General features: G+C 42.7%; 1 protein-coding gene across 1 annotated transcript in view; it reads left to right on the forward strand.

The window, feature by feature from the left end:
* Positions 1-5,215: 5,215 nt before the first annotated feature.
* Positions 5,216-17,640, forward strand: part of LOC120020999 (nuclear pore complex protein Nup214-like) — a 63,067-nt gene continuing 50,642 nt past the window's right edge. The window contains exons 1-15 of the mRNA XM_038964663.1: positions 5,216-5,372; positions 7,380-7,575; positions 7,729-7,883; positions 8,212-8,410; positions 8,514-8,584; positions 8,706-8,769; positions 8,909-9,012; positions 9,171-9,277; positions 9,422-9,488; positions 10,023-10,149; positions 11,196-11,354; positions 11,524-11,992; positions 12,103-12,242; positions 16,446-16,528; positions 16,628-16,711. Of these exons, the coding sequence (XP_038820591.1) occupies positions 5,331-5,372; positions 7,380-7,575; positions 7,729-7,883; positions 8,212-8,410; positions 8,514-8,584; positions 8,706-8,769; positions 8,909-9,012; positions 9,171-9,277; positions 9,422-9,488; positions 10,023-10,149; positions 11,196-11,354; positions 11,524-11,992; positions 12,103-12,242; positions 16,446-16,528; positions 16,628-16,711 (2,067 nt within the window). The 5' untranslated portion in view covers positions 5,216-5,330. The remainder of the gene's footprint in view (positions 5,373-7,379; positions 7,576-7,728; positions 7,884-8,211; positions 8,411-8,513; positions 8,585-8,705; positions 8,770-8,908; positions 9,013-9,170; positions 9,278-9,421; positions 9,489-10,022; positions 10,150-11,195; positions 11,355-11,523; positions 11,993-12,102; positions 12,243-16,445; positions 16,529-16,627; positions 16,712-17,640) is intronic.

A 17,640-nucleotide genomic window follows, 5' to 3' on the forward strand; every position in this document is an offset into this window, starting at 1 on the left:
TCAAATAGGCTTCACAAAAATAACATGGTCGCTGTGGTAGAACGTTTATTTTATTGTTCATTTTCTGCATTTGTTTAAGTTCCATCAGGTAACCTGATTTAGGTGTCCATGTAAACCGGATTATTAGGGAAAACGGTCTTCTTGCAAAGCATAAACGTTTTAAATCTGACTATCCACAATAATCATAGAATTGTGTGCGTGTAACTGTACTCAATGTTTCAAGCACAAAATTACCTGTCATGAAGTATTTTTTTGTTAAAGTGGGGACAGTAACATTGGTGCTCTCAAAAAGTATACTTTAAGGAAAATGTTTTTATATATTTTATGTTTTATTTATTTGTATGTTTAGCTCAATATAATTTTAAAGTGTATGTTATAGAATAAACGTGGCAAAACCGAATGTAGATTAGTAAAATCATTTTTATAGCTTCCAAAATATAGCTTTTTTACAACGATGGGGGAGTACTAAAATGGAAGCTGGCTTCAAAACCTTGTCCCCTGGAAATTCATCTATATATAAAGCAATGGTCTCGGCGATACATCTCTTCTGAACGGAAGCGAGCATGCCTATCGCTCTGGGTTTGATTATTCTGCCTTGCAGATTACTTTTGCGCGTCACTCCATTACCGTTTTCCTAGAAGCAAGATATTGACAGTACAGTATGTAGAAACTCTGTGGTATTATGCTGGCAGCAATATCCCTATTATTTATATTTGAAATAAGAGTCCCTCTGCAAAAACATGCTTTTGTACAAATGTTTTTCACAGCATTGCAACCACCTTTGAAAAAATAAGTGGATAATTTTACATTTTGTTTTTAATATTGTATCATTTATACCAGCATCACTTTTGAAAGTTTACACAAATACTGGTATGTTGAAAGGTATTTTGTAGGCTATATTTAAATACACTTTTACTGAAATACAGAAATATGTTCATCTATGGATTTCCCATGATTGGGAATACAGACATGCATCTGTTGGGCACAGATTCGTTTAAAATTAAATTAAATGTTATTTATCACATGTGCCGAATACTTGTGAAATGCTTACTTATAACCCTAAACCAACAATGCAGTTTTAAGAGAAATAAGAGTTAAGAAAATATTTACTAAATAAACGAAAGTAAAATATAAATAAAAAGTTACACAATAAAATAACATTAACGAGGCTATATACAGCTGGTACAGGTACTGAGTCAAAGTGCAGGGGTACAGGTTAGTTGAGGTAATTGTGGTAATATGTACATGTAGGTAGGGGTAAAGTGACTATGCATAGATAATAAACAGTTAGTAGCATCAGTGTACAAAAAGGGGGGGGGGGGTCAATGCAAATAGTCCGGGTAGCCCTTTGATTAACTGTTCAGCAGTCTTATGGCTTGGGGGTAGAAGCTGTTAAGGAACCTTTTGGATCTAGACAGTACCGCTTGCCATGCAGTATCAGAGAAAATAATCTATGACTAAGGTGTCTGGAGTCTGATCATTTTCCACAGGCCACAAAAAAAGGTAGGAGAGTGGATCAGAAAAACAGTCAGTATCTGGTGGGATCCCCATTTGCCTCATGCAGTGCGACACATAGAGTTGATCAGGCTGTTGATTGTGGCCTGTGAAATGTTGTCCCAATCCTCTTCGAAGGCTGTGCGAAGTTGCTGGATATTGGCGGGAACTGGAACCCGCTGTCGTGCAATTCGATCCAGAGCATCCCAAACAGGCTCAATGGGTGACAAGTCTGGGGTGAGTATGCAGGCCATGGAAGAACTGGGACATTTTCAGATTCCTGGAATTGTGTACAGATTCTTGCAACATGGCGTTGTGCATTATCATGTTGAAACATGAGGTGATGGCGGCGGATGAATGACATGACAGTGGGCCTCAGGATCTCGTCATAGTATCTCTGTGCATTCAAATTGCCGTCAATAAAATGCAATTGTGTTTGTTGTCCGTAGCTTATGCCTGCCCAGACCATAACCCCACCACCACTATGGGGCACTCTGTTCACAACGTGGGACATCAGAAAACCGCCCGCCCACACGACGCCATGCTGGCAGCTCCCTGGTACAGTTGAAACCAGGATTCATCCATGAAGAGTACACGGCCACTAGCGTGCCAGTGGCCAGGGAAGGTGAGCATTTGCCCACTGAAGTCAGTTACGACGCCAAACTGCAGTCAGGTCAAGACCCTTGTGAGCATGACAAGCACGCAGGTGAGCTTCCCTGAGATGGTTTCTGACAGTTTGTGCAGAAATTCTTCTGTTGTGCAAACCCACACTTTCATCAGCTGTCCGGGTGGCTGGTCTCAGACGCTCCCGCAGGTAAAGAAGCCGGATGTGGAAGTCCTGGGCCGGCGTGGTTACACGTGGTCTGCGGTTGTGAGGCCGGTTGGACATACTGCCAAATTATATAAAACGGCATTGGAGGCGACTTATGGTATTCTCTGGCAACAGCTCTGGTGGACATTCCTGCAGTCAGCATGCCAATTGCACACTCCCTCAAAACTTGACACATCTGTGGCATTGTGTTGTGTGACAAAACTTTACATTTTAGAGACTGCACTGTTGGTTAGGGGCTCATAATTAAGAATTTCACTGTAAGGTCTACACCTGTTGTATTCGGCGCATGTGACTAATACAATTTGATTTGATTTGATTTGGCCTTTTATTGTCTCCAGCACAAGGTGAACCTGTATAATGATCATGCAGTTTAATCAGCTTATTGATATGCCACACCTGTCAGGTGGATGGATTATCTTGGAAAAGAAAAAATGCTCACTAACAGGGATGTAAACAAATTTGTGCACAACATTTGAGAGAAATAAGCTTTTTGTGCATACAGTATGGACATATCTGGGATATTTTATTTCAGCTCATGAAACATGGGACCAACACTTTACATGTTGCATTTATATTTTTGTTCAGTATAAATTGTCTCTTGTGCTGGGTAATGGGTTTAACAGAGTGCTGGTGACTCCTTACTCCACCCACCCCATTCACTGCAATGCAATACACTGAGTAAACCAAACATTAGGATCACCTTCCTAATATTGAGTTGCCCCCCCCCCCCCCCCCCCTTTTGCCCTGAGAACAGCCTTAATTTGTTGGGACATGGATTTACAAGGCGTCGAAAGCATTCCACAGGGATGCTGGCCCATGTTGACCAGCAGTGTTGCAATTCTTGACACAAGCTGGTGTGCCTGGCACCTACTACCATACCCCATTCAAAGGCACTTAAATATTTTGTCTTGCCCATTCACCCTCTGAATGGCACACATACACAACCAAGTTCTTTAAATAAGACAAGACAAAGGCTAAGTAATAATCACTTTTTCTAAGAATTGACAATTTGGAGAGATGGAGAGGTGAGAAGGCTGTACATAATTGGGGTGATATAAACATATATCAACATGATTTTACTAGCATACTGCCTCAAAAATATTTTATTTTGTCAGGCCAAGTGATTGACATGATGCATTTTTTGGTTCATGTCAAGACTGGCCTTGGGCTGGTTTATATGTGTAAAGGTGCAGCCATTTCCATTACCATTAGGTTAATCTAATTCGTTTAACAGATATGTTAGTCCATCATTGTTTACATTGTGTTTTTGAAGCAGTTGACTTCTCGACTAATCAACTGCTAATAATCGGTATTTGGTACCTCCATTGGGGCAAGGCAAGAGTGCATGAAAGTCTAGTATGAAATGGCATTTTATTTCACACTGGAAGCAAGCAGGGTAAGCAAAAGAAAAAGTGTTATGGTGTTTTGTCTTCCCAACTGATATTCATCAAAATAACAGTACATTCATTTATTATTTTGGAATTAATATAACATTCAAGACTAAATGCATATGTCTATAACACATGTCTATAACACAGTCCCCCTCCAAAGTTACACATATTTGGTTAGTAGAGACGTTACTGAGTATTTTCCACCCGACTTTAGATGATACGGGTAGAAAGGTTTTCTCTCTACAATCCAATATGTATTCTATGTACAATGTATTGCATAGGGGGCTATGGAGGGGGTGGAGTGGAAACCATCAGCAGGCGGTGGGACACAGTCCCCCTCCAAAACTAAACATATTTTGTTAGTATAGAGACCCTACAGAGTATTTCCCAACCCACTTTAGCTGAGGCAGGTAGAAAAGTTGTCTCTGCATCCCAATATTGTATTTCCCACAAAAAGTTAACCATATATTGTTTTATTGTTTTCATAAATTACTTATTGACTTTTCTTGTTGGCACCATAAAAGTGGTCATTGATTAAACAGCAATATCTTTTGAATGAGTTGTCCACATTGCAATGTTTTGAAATTGAGGCTTATATTTTTAAGGAATTCCTCATTACCATACGGTAGTGACGTCATAATTTGTGCTGCTGGTAGAATACCCGTTCTTATAACAGCCAGGTGACTGACTGCTTCTCAGAAGGAAGGCTGGCGAGGGTGAGAGACGTGACTATTGTGGGTCCTCTGGGGAGCCTCAACAACATCATGAAGCTGACGAGGCAGAGAAGAGTCTCTCGATTCCCACCGGGGACCAGAATGAAATATTGTGAAAAATGTATGCACTCACTACTGTAAGTCACTTTGGATGAGAGCGTCTGCTAATTGACTTAAATGTAAATTGTAAGCCTGACCTCTGCTCTGTCTGTGGGGAAATGCTTTGCTCAATCAACCCATCTTAAAGTACACCAGCGCACACAAGAGAGAAGACATAAGGTTGCCATAGACACCATTGAAAACACAGTGAATTTTGAAATGATTTGGGGGTGAAGGGGGCCACTAGGTACTTACACATCCATAAATCACTTACAGTCCTCATCTTATTTAATGTAAGCCTACTGAAATGTATACATATACACAATGTCAGTCCGGAGTTCACGCCAGTCAAACTCAATCAAGCCCAGATAAAGTATTTGAAATGATTTCAGTCACAATGTACACAATGTTAACAATGTAATACTAGGTATGTTTAAGCAATGTAAAATACAAATAAAAGCTTGTTCATCACAAAAACAAAAACAAAAAAAAGTTATTATATTATGCGGCGTTCAAAGACATGTCGGAACTAGGAAACTCCAATATTGCTGACTTGCCTTTTCTTTGAAAGTGGGACTTGTAAAACTACAACCAAATAGCATATCGGAAATATCCGAGTTTCCTAGTTCCGACTAATACATGAACGCGGCATAATACATTCGTGAATAATGCTAGTGTCACTTCCGTATTGCATTTCGCAAAATTCGAGCGCGGTATGATTTCGTTTCATGTGGAAACGAAAAGTTAACCCGTGTAAATTTCTTAGAGTTCCAAAACAATTATACCTGCTGTTATTTCAACATGAGTGACGACCCGGACTCTCCTCCCGAAAGGGAAATGAAGGTAGGCATATTATTGTACGTAGTGTAGCTTGCTAGGTTCAGGTTGCGGCAGTAGCTTATTACTTGCGCAGCAAGTGGTTCGTTAGCTAGCTGGATAACGTTAGCTAAAGGCAACATAGACGGGTTAACTCGTTTTTGTTTCGGCCTGGGGATAACCTTCCAACTGAAGTACTGTATGGGCTATTCCTTACTGCCAAATCCCCACAATGTTACTGGGTAACGTTAGAAGCTTGCCTGTACTTTAGTGAAAGATGACTAGCTAAGCCAGACTCCGCTAGGTAGCTAACATCAACATCACGAACATCAATATGTCTCCATAAAAGCAATGTAACTTTATGGATTAACAGTTGATAGCAAACGTTACCTAGTTAGCTGTGTACAATAGGGTGTCTAACACTGACCTTAAGCTCTAACTTAGTAAGTAACGATAGTTAGCTACTAACTACTGTACGTTTATTTTTATATACATTTTTTAAATGAACAATAGCACACATACAAAAACAAAAATATACAGACAAGGGTGCATAAACCTAGCTACATAGACAGGTGTATTACATGTCTAAATACATTTTCAATTTGTCAGTTTTATGGTACGTACTTTTTTTGTTTTAGCATTTACTGACCATTAAAACATATCGTTTCAGTTCTATCTTAAACAATGTAAAGATGGGTTTGTTCTTCGCCCACTTCATCTTTATGGATAAATAATCTTGGCCTTCAAGGCAGAGTGGTAAAGAAAAAGCCATATCTCAGACTGGCCAATAAAAATAAAAGATTTAAGATGGGCAAAAGAACAGACACTGGACAGAGGAACTCTGCCTAGAAGACCAGCATCCCTTAGTTGCCTCTTTACTGTTGACGTTGAGACTGGTGTTTTGCGGGTACTATTTAATGAAGCTGCCAGTTGAGGACTTGTGAGGTGTCTGTTTCTCAAACTAGACACTCTAATGTACTTGTCCTCTTGCTCATTTGTGCACCAGGGCCTCCCACTCCTCATTCTATTCTGGTTAGAGCCAGTTTGCGCTGTTCTGTGAAGGGTATAGTATACAGCTTTTCACGAGATGTTCAGTTTCTTGGCAATTTCTCGCATGGAATAGCCTTCAATTCTCAGAACAAGAATAGACTGACGAGTTTCAGAAGAAAGTCTTTGTTTCTGGCCAATTTGAGCCTATAATCGAACCCACAGATACTGATTCTCCAGGTACTCAACTAGTCTAAAGAAGGCCAGTTTTAATGCTTCTTTAATCAGCACAACAGTTTTCAGCTGTGCAAGCATAATTGCAAAAGGGTTTTCTAATGATCAATTAGCCTTTTAAAATGATAAACTTGGATTAGCTAACACAACGTGCCATTGGATCACAGGAGTGATGGTTGCTGATAATGGGCCTCTGTACGGCTATGTCGATATTACATAAAAAACAAGCCGTTTCCAGCTACAATAGTCATTTACAACATTAACAATGTCTACACTGTTATTTTAGTGGGCAAAAAAATTGTTTTTCTTTCAAAAACAAGGACATTTCTAAGTGACACCAAACTTTTGACTGGTAGTTTGTCACAACAGGTGTAAATATATGGGTCAGGACAGTGTTATGTCTGCTGATATGACATGGTTATAACTGTCATGTGTTATAATGGTGGGCGTCAAGTAAAACGTTACCTACTACTGATGACCTTTCCTTTAAATGTACCTCTTAAAACTGCTACTCTAGCGACAACCATTTATGAATGTTGTGCTCTGAATCTTGTTTTTGCTATTAATAGGAGCATTTTTTCCCAGAAGGCATTCATTCAGCTACTAGCTATCCCAACATTGGTGGTAGTAGTACTATAATAAAGCACCACTAACTACCGTTTTGACTTATTTACAAATCTAACTCATCCTATGAACAATATATGTTTATTAACATAGTCAGAATGTTCTTTACAGGTCTTAAACCAGTAGCCTACAGTACAAGACGTTTAGTGCTATCACGGTCATTAAGTATTTTATTATTATTTTATGCAGGATTTTCAGTTCCGACAAATGAAGAAAACCCGGGTATTTGATTCACCTGATGACCTGCCAAAGGATAGATCAAGTCTACTTGCCATCTCAAACAAATTCGGACTGACATTTGTCGGACTAGACAAAAAGATCAAGGTGTACCGCACGCAGGACATCCTAGCTGCAGACAAAGTTGATGGGAACTCCAATGAAATAAGTAAGAATGTCCTTAATTTGGTCATTCCATCTTGTACAGTTTTTGCTAAGCGAAGACTGTTAATGGCTTGCCTTGGCCAATTTGACTTGATTTCTACCTTTTTCTCTACATCTTACTCCCTTCTCTCTCTTATCCCCTTTCTCTCTCCCTTAGTTGAGGGGATAGCAGCCTTGGCTGATGTTCCTGTGGAGTTGCCTGTGCACAACCTGGGCCTCAGTAGTGATGAGCTCACCCTGTCAGTCAGCGGCACGTCAGACGAGTCTGGCCTGTCATTGGACTTCTACGACGTCCGCACCTTCATCAACAAGGTGATTAACTAACTCTCATAATAACCCCCACCTGCTAATGGAGCAGATGGATCGGTTTATGTTCTAGTATCTGCTGCAATATGTGTGTTCTCTTCATTTTTCATTAGAATCTGTTATGGCCTGCTTTTTTGAGAGGCAATATGTCCATCTTTGGAGGACAGTGTTAGAAAACCACTTTTTTTCAGAGTGAAGTGATACGGTTTCGTCATGAGTCCAAGCTTTGATATCAACCACAAGCATACTAAGACTAGTCACCCCCACTTCTTCAGTTCCATATTTTCCCCACACACTTAATCCCCTCACTTCTATGGCTGTCCCCTTTCTCCAGGCCCGACTGCAGAAGTTGCCGTTTGTGACTCTGCGACCTGGAGTCGGCCTGGGCATAATTGTGCAGGACCTCAAATGGAACCCGGTGCAGGCGTCCGTTCTGGCCACCTGTCTGTCTGACGGCAGCATGATGGTGCTTGAGGTCACAGACAGCGTCACAGTACAGGCCCAGCTCCCCGCCACCGAAGGAATCACCTGTGGTGAGTGTGACATTGTGTGTCATCACTTTAAAGATTACATTACATGTTATTATCATTTCTACAGTTTTGCTCACTATTTCTGTCATCCTCTCTCTTCATACAGTATGCTGGAGTCCCAAAGGAAAGCAAGTGGCAGCAGGAAAAATGAATGCGACAGTCAGTCAGTACACTCCAGTAAGTCTGACTCAACAACTCCAGCATAGTACAGTAATTGTAGACACACTCATTATTCCTGTGCCGTGTGTATGATGTAGTATACGCCCTGGTGTGACTCTGACTCTGCTCTCCTGAACAGGGGCTTCAGGAGAAGAAAGTGATCCCTTGCCCAAGCTTCTACAGCTCCGACAACCCTGTCAAAGGTAAACTAGACACAGATCCCGCTGGCCTGAAGCAATAAACCTCTTAGCATTTTTAGACATTTTCAGTGCCTTTTATTCTCCGGCCAAATAACCCGAATCTCACAGATATGTTTTCTTTGTGTTGTCCTTTCTCTGTCAGTACTTGATGTGCAGTGGCTGAGTACGTTTGTGTTTGCCGTGGTGTATGCAGCAGCCGATGGCTGTCCAGAAACACCCCCTGAACTGGTGGTGATCTCCCTCCCTGTGAGTAGTACCGCTGCTCTGTCGTACATCTGAATGATTAGATCATTTTGCATTGTTTAATTGTTATAATATTACAAGGTTCATTTCATGCAGTGACAGAAATGTTTTCCTTCCTGATAGATTGTGACATTTTGACAATTAACATGTTGATCTGACAGACAAAGACCGAGAAGAGGGAGGAGAGGTACCTGAACTTCAACGACCCCGTCTACGGCACCTGCACAGAGAGACAGTTGCACTACTTCCTCAGCCACATAGAGGACTGGTGAGACGCTGCCCACTCTGTATTCTGCCCTGCCTGTGTACAGAACACTGCAAAAGTACTCAGTTGGTATAAGCTCTGTTCTGTTTTGAGGAACAACCGTGAGGTTGGTTAATCACATATACTCGTTGTTTCTCCTTCTTTCAGGGATGTTGTTCTTGCCGCATCGGCAGCCTCCATTGAAGTCAGTGTCATTGCCAAGCAAGAAGATAAGGTAATATTTGGGGACCAGCTATTGGTTTGATTCTCACCTTGGGTCTTAGAAACTATAGCAGGTCAATGTGGATTTCTCAACTTCAGATGTCTTTGTGCACCACATAGTCAGATCCATTAGGTACCTCCCACAAGCAAACATCACCTCAGCATCTTCTGATAAATTATTATAGAGTAGCAAAGCCTGGGCGGCATGTAGCCTAGCGGCTAAGAGCGTTGGGCCAGTAACCTAAAAGTTGCTGGTTCGAATCCCCAAGCTGGCAAGGTGGAAAAATCTGCCTTTCTGCCCTTGAGCAAGGCCATTAACCCCAAACAACAACTACTCCCCGGGCGCAATGATTTGGTCGTCGATTAAAGCAGCCACCGCACCTATCTGATTAAGAGGGGTTGGGTTAAATGCGGAAGAAACATTTCGGTTGAATGCATTCCGTTGTGCTGACTAGGTATCGCCTTTCCCTTCCCAAAGGCCAACTAATGTTGATCAAGTGAGCAACTGAGTGTCTATGTTATGTAACCTCTGCCATGTGTTGTTCAGTCCAACTGGGAGCTGTGGCTGCTGGAGGACGCCAGTAGGGGAGAGCTGCCCGTTTCACAGAATAACGACGACACGCTGCCTTTGGGCCTGGCCATCGTCTACACCAGCCAGCAGGAGATCCACATCAGTGAGTGGTTGCTGCTCTCTCCTCTTCCAACTTTCCAAATTCTTCTATGACCCCATTCCAAACCGGTCACTTGATCCTTGACCTGCATTAGGATTTGTAAATGTTTAAAGTAAGCTATTTGACAGACACTTCCGCCAACCTGCCATATTGTTACCAGTCCAGTTCTCCCAGATCTGAGAATGTAGACTACACAGGAAGCTTCAAGCAAAATAAGATGGTGAACCATTTGGAATCAGCTGATATGTTGGTCAACCATGGCAGGATTAGTGAATGTTGCACTTCAATTAGAAGCATAGTTCAACTTTTTTTAATACACTGCAACGTTCATCTCCTCGGTAGAAGTTGGTAGGCAACGCTGGTTGGCGCAGTATTTTTTTGGGGCAGCTGTGAGATGAAAAGTGATAAGCTACTGTCTCAGAATCTACTGTTTAAGTCAGTCAGACAGTCACATAGCACCGCTGATGTTGCTGTCTGGGCTACCCACTCAAAAGGACTCCACCAGCAAACCAAATCAGCAGTTTGTGCAGCATTTTGAAATGATTGTACTCTGATCAAACCCAAGTGAGACCTCAGCTGTATTGGAGAGAAAGAGCGAGGGAGAGATGGTGAGGCCCACGCTCATTAGAATGACTCAGACAAATGAAATTACAACAAACAGCATAGCCAGACAAGCATGTCTGAGAATGTTGATGAGGTTTACCTTGAGCTTTCCAAACTTTTGTGTTCCCTATGGAGAGCAGTCTCAGGCAAGCACACTCATTCTTTGTCTCATCACACTGGCCTTAGTGATGGTGCTCGGGGCTTTGTTTCTTATTAAGACCTTAAGGTCTCTTAATTCACACAGAAATATAGCCCTTCCTATGCTCTGTCCTTGTATTTATCTCAGCTTTTGTGTGTGTGTGGGCGTGCATCTGCCTCGAGCTTTAGTGTATTTGTGCCTTTCAATGGCTGTGTGTTTGCTTTTGTGTTTCTCTCTGACTACCCATAGTTGTACTGCGCTTCTCATTGGCCCTCTAACATATCTATCACCTCAACTGTCATTACAGCCGATGAGAAGACTCTTCCCCCGGTGCCCACTCTGCTGCTGCTGTCTACAGATGGAGTGTTGTGCCCCTTTTCACTGCTCAACCTTAACCCTGGGGCCAAGCAGCTGGTCGCTGCCCCCACCAACCTGGCTCTGGACGGAGAGAGACTGCCCCCTGCGGGTCTGGAGGAACTTTTTCATATTTATAAATATTTGTATTTATTTTCTGTCTCACTGGAGACATTTGTCTTATGATACTTGCTATACCTATACTACTAACATACTGTGGAGTACTTATAATAGTATTGTGATATGGCCCACTAAAAGCAGCGCTCTCCTCTGCTTTGCAGGTTCTGCAGCTCCCCCGCCCCCTTACCCAACCCCTCTCGCATCAACCCTGGGGTCGTTCCCTCCTCTCCGCCCCCCCTCGTCCCCCACGCAGACTCCCCCTGCATCCCTGTTCATCACCACAGCCCCTGCCCCAGCTCCAGTCTCCTCATCCGGCTTCTCATTCTCCATGCCTCCTTCCTCCTCCACTGCTCCTCCCGCCTTGTCCCTTGGGGGCTACGCGGCCTTCAGCGCGGCCCCAGCCTCGGGCACCTCCGCTGGCTTCTCCTTTGCCTCCAAGCCCCTGGCTGATACCCCCGCCGCAGCCTTCTCCTTTAGTGCCCCCAAGCCTCCAGTGGTGGAGACTACTCTAGACCCCTCCCCCACTCCGACGCCCACCCCCCAGCGCCTGGGCACCGCCTCCCCTATCACGGTGCTCCGAGGTACCCCCGAGCTAGCCACTCCCGCTGTGAAGATGAACCTCAATGACAGGTGAGAGGAGAGTTTGATATTACTTGCTGAATAACTTTTACTGTGTTCACATATCTATTAGATGCGAGCTGGCTGACTTGGCTAGATATATTTATGTTTCTGGTCCTCAGGTTCCTGGCAGTGGAGACCCCTGCTCCAGCTGCAGTTCCAGCCTCTCTACCCTTCTCCTTCACCTCCAAACCTGCCTTCTTTGAGCCCACCAACCAGCCCGCCCCGCTGCCCATTGCCACCAGGCCCGCAGCCATGCCTGGTAAGGAGAATGATGAGCTTTACAGCATTATTCATACATATTTATATGAATGGCTTTGATAAAATACTACCATTTTAATTTGTATACCAATATTAGCATATTTGTCAAATCAAATTTTGTCACATACACATGGTTAGCAGATGTTAATGCGAGTGTAGCGAAATGCTTGTGCTTCTAGTTCCGACCATGCAGTAATATCTAACAAGTAATCTAACCTAACAATTTCACAACAACTACCTTATACACACAAGTGTAAAGGAATTAATAAGAATATGTACATATAAATATATGGATAAGTGATGGCTGAACGGCATAGGCAAGATGCAGTAGATGGTATAGAGTACAGTATATACATATGAGATGAGTAATGTAGGGTATGTAAACATTATATAAAGTGGCATTGTTTAAAGTGGCTAGTGATACATTTATTACATCCATTTTTCCATTATTAAAGTGGCTAGAGTTGAGTCAGTATGTTGGCAGTAGCCACTCAATGTTAGTGATGGCTGTTTAACAGTCTGATGGCCTTGAGATAGAAGCTGTTTTTCAGTCTCTCGGTCCCCGCTTTGATGCACCTGTACTGACCTCGCCTTCTGGATGATAGCGGGGTGAACAGGCAGTGGCTCGGGTGGTTGTTGTCCTTGATGATCTTTTTGGCCTTCCTGTGACATCGGGTGGTGTAGGTGTCCTGGAGGGCAGGTAGTTTGCCCCTGGTGATGCGTTGTGCACACCTCACTACCCTCTGGAGAGCCTTACGGTTGTGGGTGGAGCAGTTGCCGTACCAGGCGGTGATACAGCCCGACAGGATGCTCTCGATTGTGCATCTGTAAAAATTTGTGAGTGTTTTTGGTGACTAGCCAAATTTCTTCAGCCTCCTGAGGTTGAAGAGGTGCTGTTGCGCCTTCTTCACCAAGCTGTCTGTGTGGGTGGACCATTTCAGTTTGTCTGTGATGTGTACGCCGAGGAACTTAAAACTTTCCACCGTCTCCACTACTGTCCCATCGATATGGATAGGGGGCTGCTCCCTCTGCTGTTTCCTGAAGTCCACGATCATCTCCTTTGTTTTGTTGACATTGAGTGTGAGGTTATTGTCCTGACACCACACTCCCAAGGGCCCTCACCTCCTCCCTGTAGGCCGTCTCGTCGTTGTTGGTAATCAAGCCTACCGCTGTAGTGTCGTCTACAAACTTGATGATTGAGTTGGAGGTGTGCATGGCCACGCAGTCGTGGGTGAACAGAGAGTACAGGAGAGGGCTGAGAACGCACCCTTGTGGGGCCCCAGTGTTGAGGATCAGCGGGGTGGAGATGTTGTTACCTACCCTCACCACCTGGGGGCGGCCCGTCAGGAAGTCCAGGACCCAGTTGCACAGGGCGGGGTCGAGACTAGAGGTTGACCAATTATGATTTTTCAACGCCGATACCGATTAATCAGCTGATTTAAAAAAATATATATTTGTAATAACGACAATTACAACAATACTGAATGAACACTTATTTTAACTTAATATAATACATCAATAAAATCAATTTAGCCTCAAATAAATAAATAATGAAACATGTTCAATTTGGTTTAAATAATGCAAAAACAAAGTGTTGGAGAAGAAAGTAAAAGTGCAATATGTGCCATGTAAGAAAGCTAACGTTTAAGTTCCTTGCTCAGAACATGAGAACATATGAAAGCTGGTGGTTCCTTTTAACATGAGTCTTCAATATTCCCAGGTAAGAAGTTTTAGGTTGTAGTTATTATAGGAATTATAGGACTATTTCTCTCTATACCATTTGTATTTCATATACCTTTGACTATTGGATGTTCTTATAAGCACTTTAGTATTGCCAGTGTAACAGTATAGCTTCCATCCCTCTCCTCGCCGCTACCTGGGCTCGAACCAGGAACACATCGACAACAGCCACCCTCGAAGCAGCGTTACCCATGCAGAGCAAGGGGAACAACTACTCCAAGTCTCAGAGCGAGTGACGTTTGAAACGCTATTAGCGCACACCCCGCTAACTAGCTAGCCATTTCACATCGGTTACACCAGCCTCATCTCGGGAGTTGATAGGCTTGAATTCATAAACAGCAGAGCTGCTGGCAAAATGCACAAAAGTGCTGTTTGAATGAATCCTTACGAGCCTGCTGGTGCCCACCATCGCTCAGTCAGACTGCTCTTTCAAATCATAGACTTAGTTATAACATAATAACACACAGAAATACGAACCTTAGGTCATTAATATGGTCGAATCCGGAAACTATCATCTCGAAAACAAAACATTTATTCTTTCAGTGAAATACAGAACCGTTCCGTATTTTATCTAACAGGTGGCATCCATCAGTCTAAATATTCCTGTTACATTGCACAACCTTCAATGTTATGTCATAATTACGTAAAATTCTGGCAAATTAGTTCGCAATGAGCCAGGCGGCCCAAACTGTTGCATATACCCTGACTCTGCGTGCAATGAACGCAAGAGAAGTGACACAATTTCAACTGGTTAATATTGCCTGCTAACCTGGATTTCTTTTAGCTAAATATGCAGGTTTAAAAAATATATACTTCTGTGTATTAAATTTAAGAAAGGCATTGATGTTTATGGTTAGGTACACGTTGGAGCAACGACAGTCCTTTTTCACGAATGCGCACTGCATCGATTATATGCAACGCAGGACACGCTAGATAAACTTGTAATATCATCAACCATGTGTAGTTATAACTAGTGATTATGATTGATTGATGGATTGTTTTTTATAAGATAAGTTTAATGCTAGCTAGCAACTTACCTTGGCTTCTTACTGCATTCGCGTAACAGGCGGGATCCTCGTGAGGCAGGTGGTTAGAGCGTTGGACTAGTTAACCGTAAGGTTGCAAGATTGAATCCCTGAGCTGACAAGGTAAAAATCTGTCGTTCTGCCCCTGAACAAGGCGGTTAACCCACCGTTCCTAGGCCGTCATTGAAAATAAGAATGTGTTCTTCATGTGTCACTTCTCTTGTGTTCATTGCACGCAGAGTCAGGGTATATGCAACAGTTTGGGCCGCCTGGCTCGTTGCGAACTAATTTGCCAGAATTTTACGTAATTATGACATAACATTGAAGGTTGTGCAATGTAACAGGAATATTTAGACTTAGGGATGCCACCCGTTAGATAAAATACGGAACGGTTCCGTATTTCACCGAAAGAATTAACGTTTTTGAGATTATAGTTTCCGGATTCGACCATATTAATGACCTAAGGCTCGTATTTCTGTGTGTTATTATGTTATAACTAAGTCTATGATTTGATAGAGCTGTCTGACTGAGCGGTGGTAGGCAGCAGCAGGCTCGTAAGCATTCATTCAAACAGCACTTTCGTGCGTTTTGCCAGCAGCTCTTCGTTGTGCGTCAAGCATTGCGCTGTTTATGACTTCAAGCCTATCAACTCCCGAGATGAGGCTGGTGTAACCGATGTGAAATGGCTAGGTAGTTAGCGGGTGCGCGCTAATAGCGTTTCAAACGTCACTCGCTCTGAGACTTGGAGTGGTTGTTCCCCTTGCTCTGCATGGGTAACGCTGCTTCGAGGGTGGCTGTTGTCGTTGTGTTCCTGGTTCGAGCCCAGGGAGGAGCGAGGAAGCTATACTGTTACACTGGCAATACTAAAGTGCCTATAAGAACATCCAATAGTCAAAGGTATATGAAATACAAATGGTATAGAGAGAAATAGTCCTATAATTCCTATAACAACTACAACCTAAAACTTCTTACCTGGGAATATTGAAGACTCATGTTAAAAGGAACCACTAGCTTTCATATGTTCTCATGTTCTGAGCAAGGAACTTAAACGTTAACTTTCTTACATGGCACATATTGCACTTTTACTTTCTTCTTCAACACTTTGTTTTTGCAATATTTAAACCAAATTGAACATGTTTCATTATTTATTGTGAGGCTAAATTGATTTTATTGATGTATTATATTAAGTTAAAATAAGTGTTCATTCAGTATTGTTGTAATTGTCATTATTACAAATACATTTTATTTTAATCTGTATCGGCTTTTTTTGGTCCTCCAATAATCGGTATCGGCGTTGAAAAATCATAATCGGTCGACTTCTACTCGATACTGACGCTTAGCTTGTATGATTGCCTTGCGGAGGGAATAGCTACACTGTTTGTATTCAGTCATGTTGTAGTTTGGTTTGTGATCCTTTATCCTTTCTGTCTCATCCCCAGTTCGCCCAGTCCAAACCAGTACACCCCCCATGGTTGCACAGAAACCTGCCCCAGCCACCCAGACAAGTGCACCCACTCCACAGGTATTAAAACATCAGCCTTCTCAGGTATTAGGCCAATCCATTTCTTGTAGTACTGGTCATAATAGTAGAGACAAAATCTGTCTGTGTTCCCTCCTGTAGGCAGCGCTGAGTGTGAAGGCCCTGGAGAGACAGCTGCAGCAGAGGAAGGACTCGGACCCAGTCATGGCTGGAATACTGGAGGAGGTAACAGATTCATCTAATGGTCTTCCTCTTAAAGCTGTAATCTGCACAGGTGAAACAGCACCACTGTTCGTCCCAGCGCCTTTGTTATTGCTTTATTTGGTTGATGAAACAGAGGCGAGGAGTGTCCGGCATTGTGATTTAAAAATGTTTATATACAGTACCAGTCAAAAGTTTGGACACACCTACTCATTCAAGGGTTTTTCTTTATTTTTAGTATTTTCTACATTGTAGAATAATAGTGAAGACATCAAAACTATGAAATAAAACCCCAAAAAACAAATCAAAATATATTTTAGTTTCTTCAAAGTAGCCACCCTTTGCGTTGATGACAGCTTTGCACACTCTTGGCATTCTCTCAACCAGCTTCATGAGGAATGTATTTCCAACAGTCTTGAAGGAGTTCCCACATATGCTGAGCACTTGTCGGCTGCTTTTCCTTCACTCTGCGGTCCAACTCATCCCAAACCATCTCAGTTGGGTTGAAGTCGGGTAAATGTCCCACTAAGCGCAAACCAGATGGGATGGCGTATTGCTGCAGAATGCTGTGGTAGCCTTGCTGGTTAAGTGTGCCTTGAATTATAAGAAATCACTGACAGTGTCACTAGCAAAGCACCATCACACCACCACCTCCATGCTTCACGGGGGGAACCATACATTTGGAGATCATCCGTTCACCTACTCTGCGTCTCATAAAGACACGGCGGTTGGAACCAAAAATCTCCAATTTGGCCTCATCAGACCAAAGGGCAGATTTCCACTTGTCTAATGTCCATTGCTCGTGTTTCTTGGCCCAAGCAATTCTCTTCTTATTATTGGTGTCCTTTAGTAGTGGTTTCTTTGCAGCAATTCGATCATGAAGGCCTGATTCACACAGTCTCCTCTGAACAGTTGAAGTTGAGATGTGCCTGTTACTTGAACTCTGAAGCATT

Source organism: Salvelinus namaycush, chromosome 26, assembly GCF_016432855.1.
Source record: "Salvelinus namaycush isolate Seneca chromosome 26, SaNama_1.0, whole genome shotgun sequence".
Classification (NCBI taxonomy): Eukaryota; Metazoa; Chordata; class Actinopteri; order Salmoniformes; family Salmonidae; genus Salvelinus; species Salvelinus namaycush.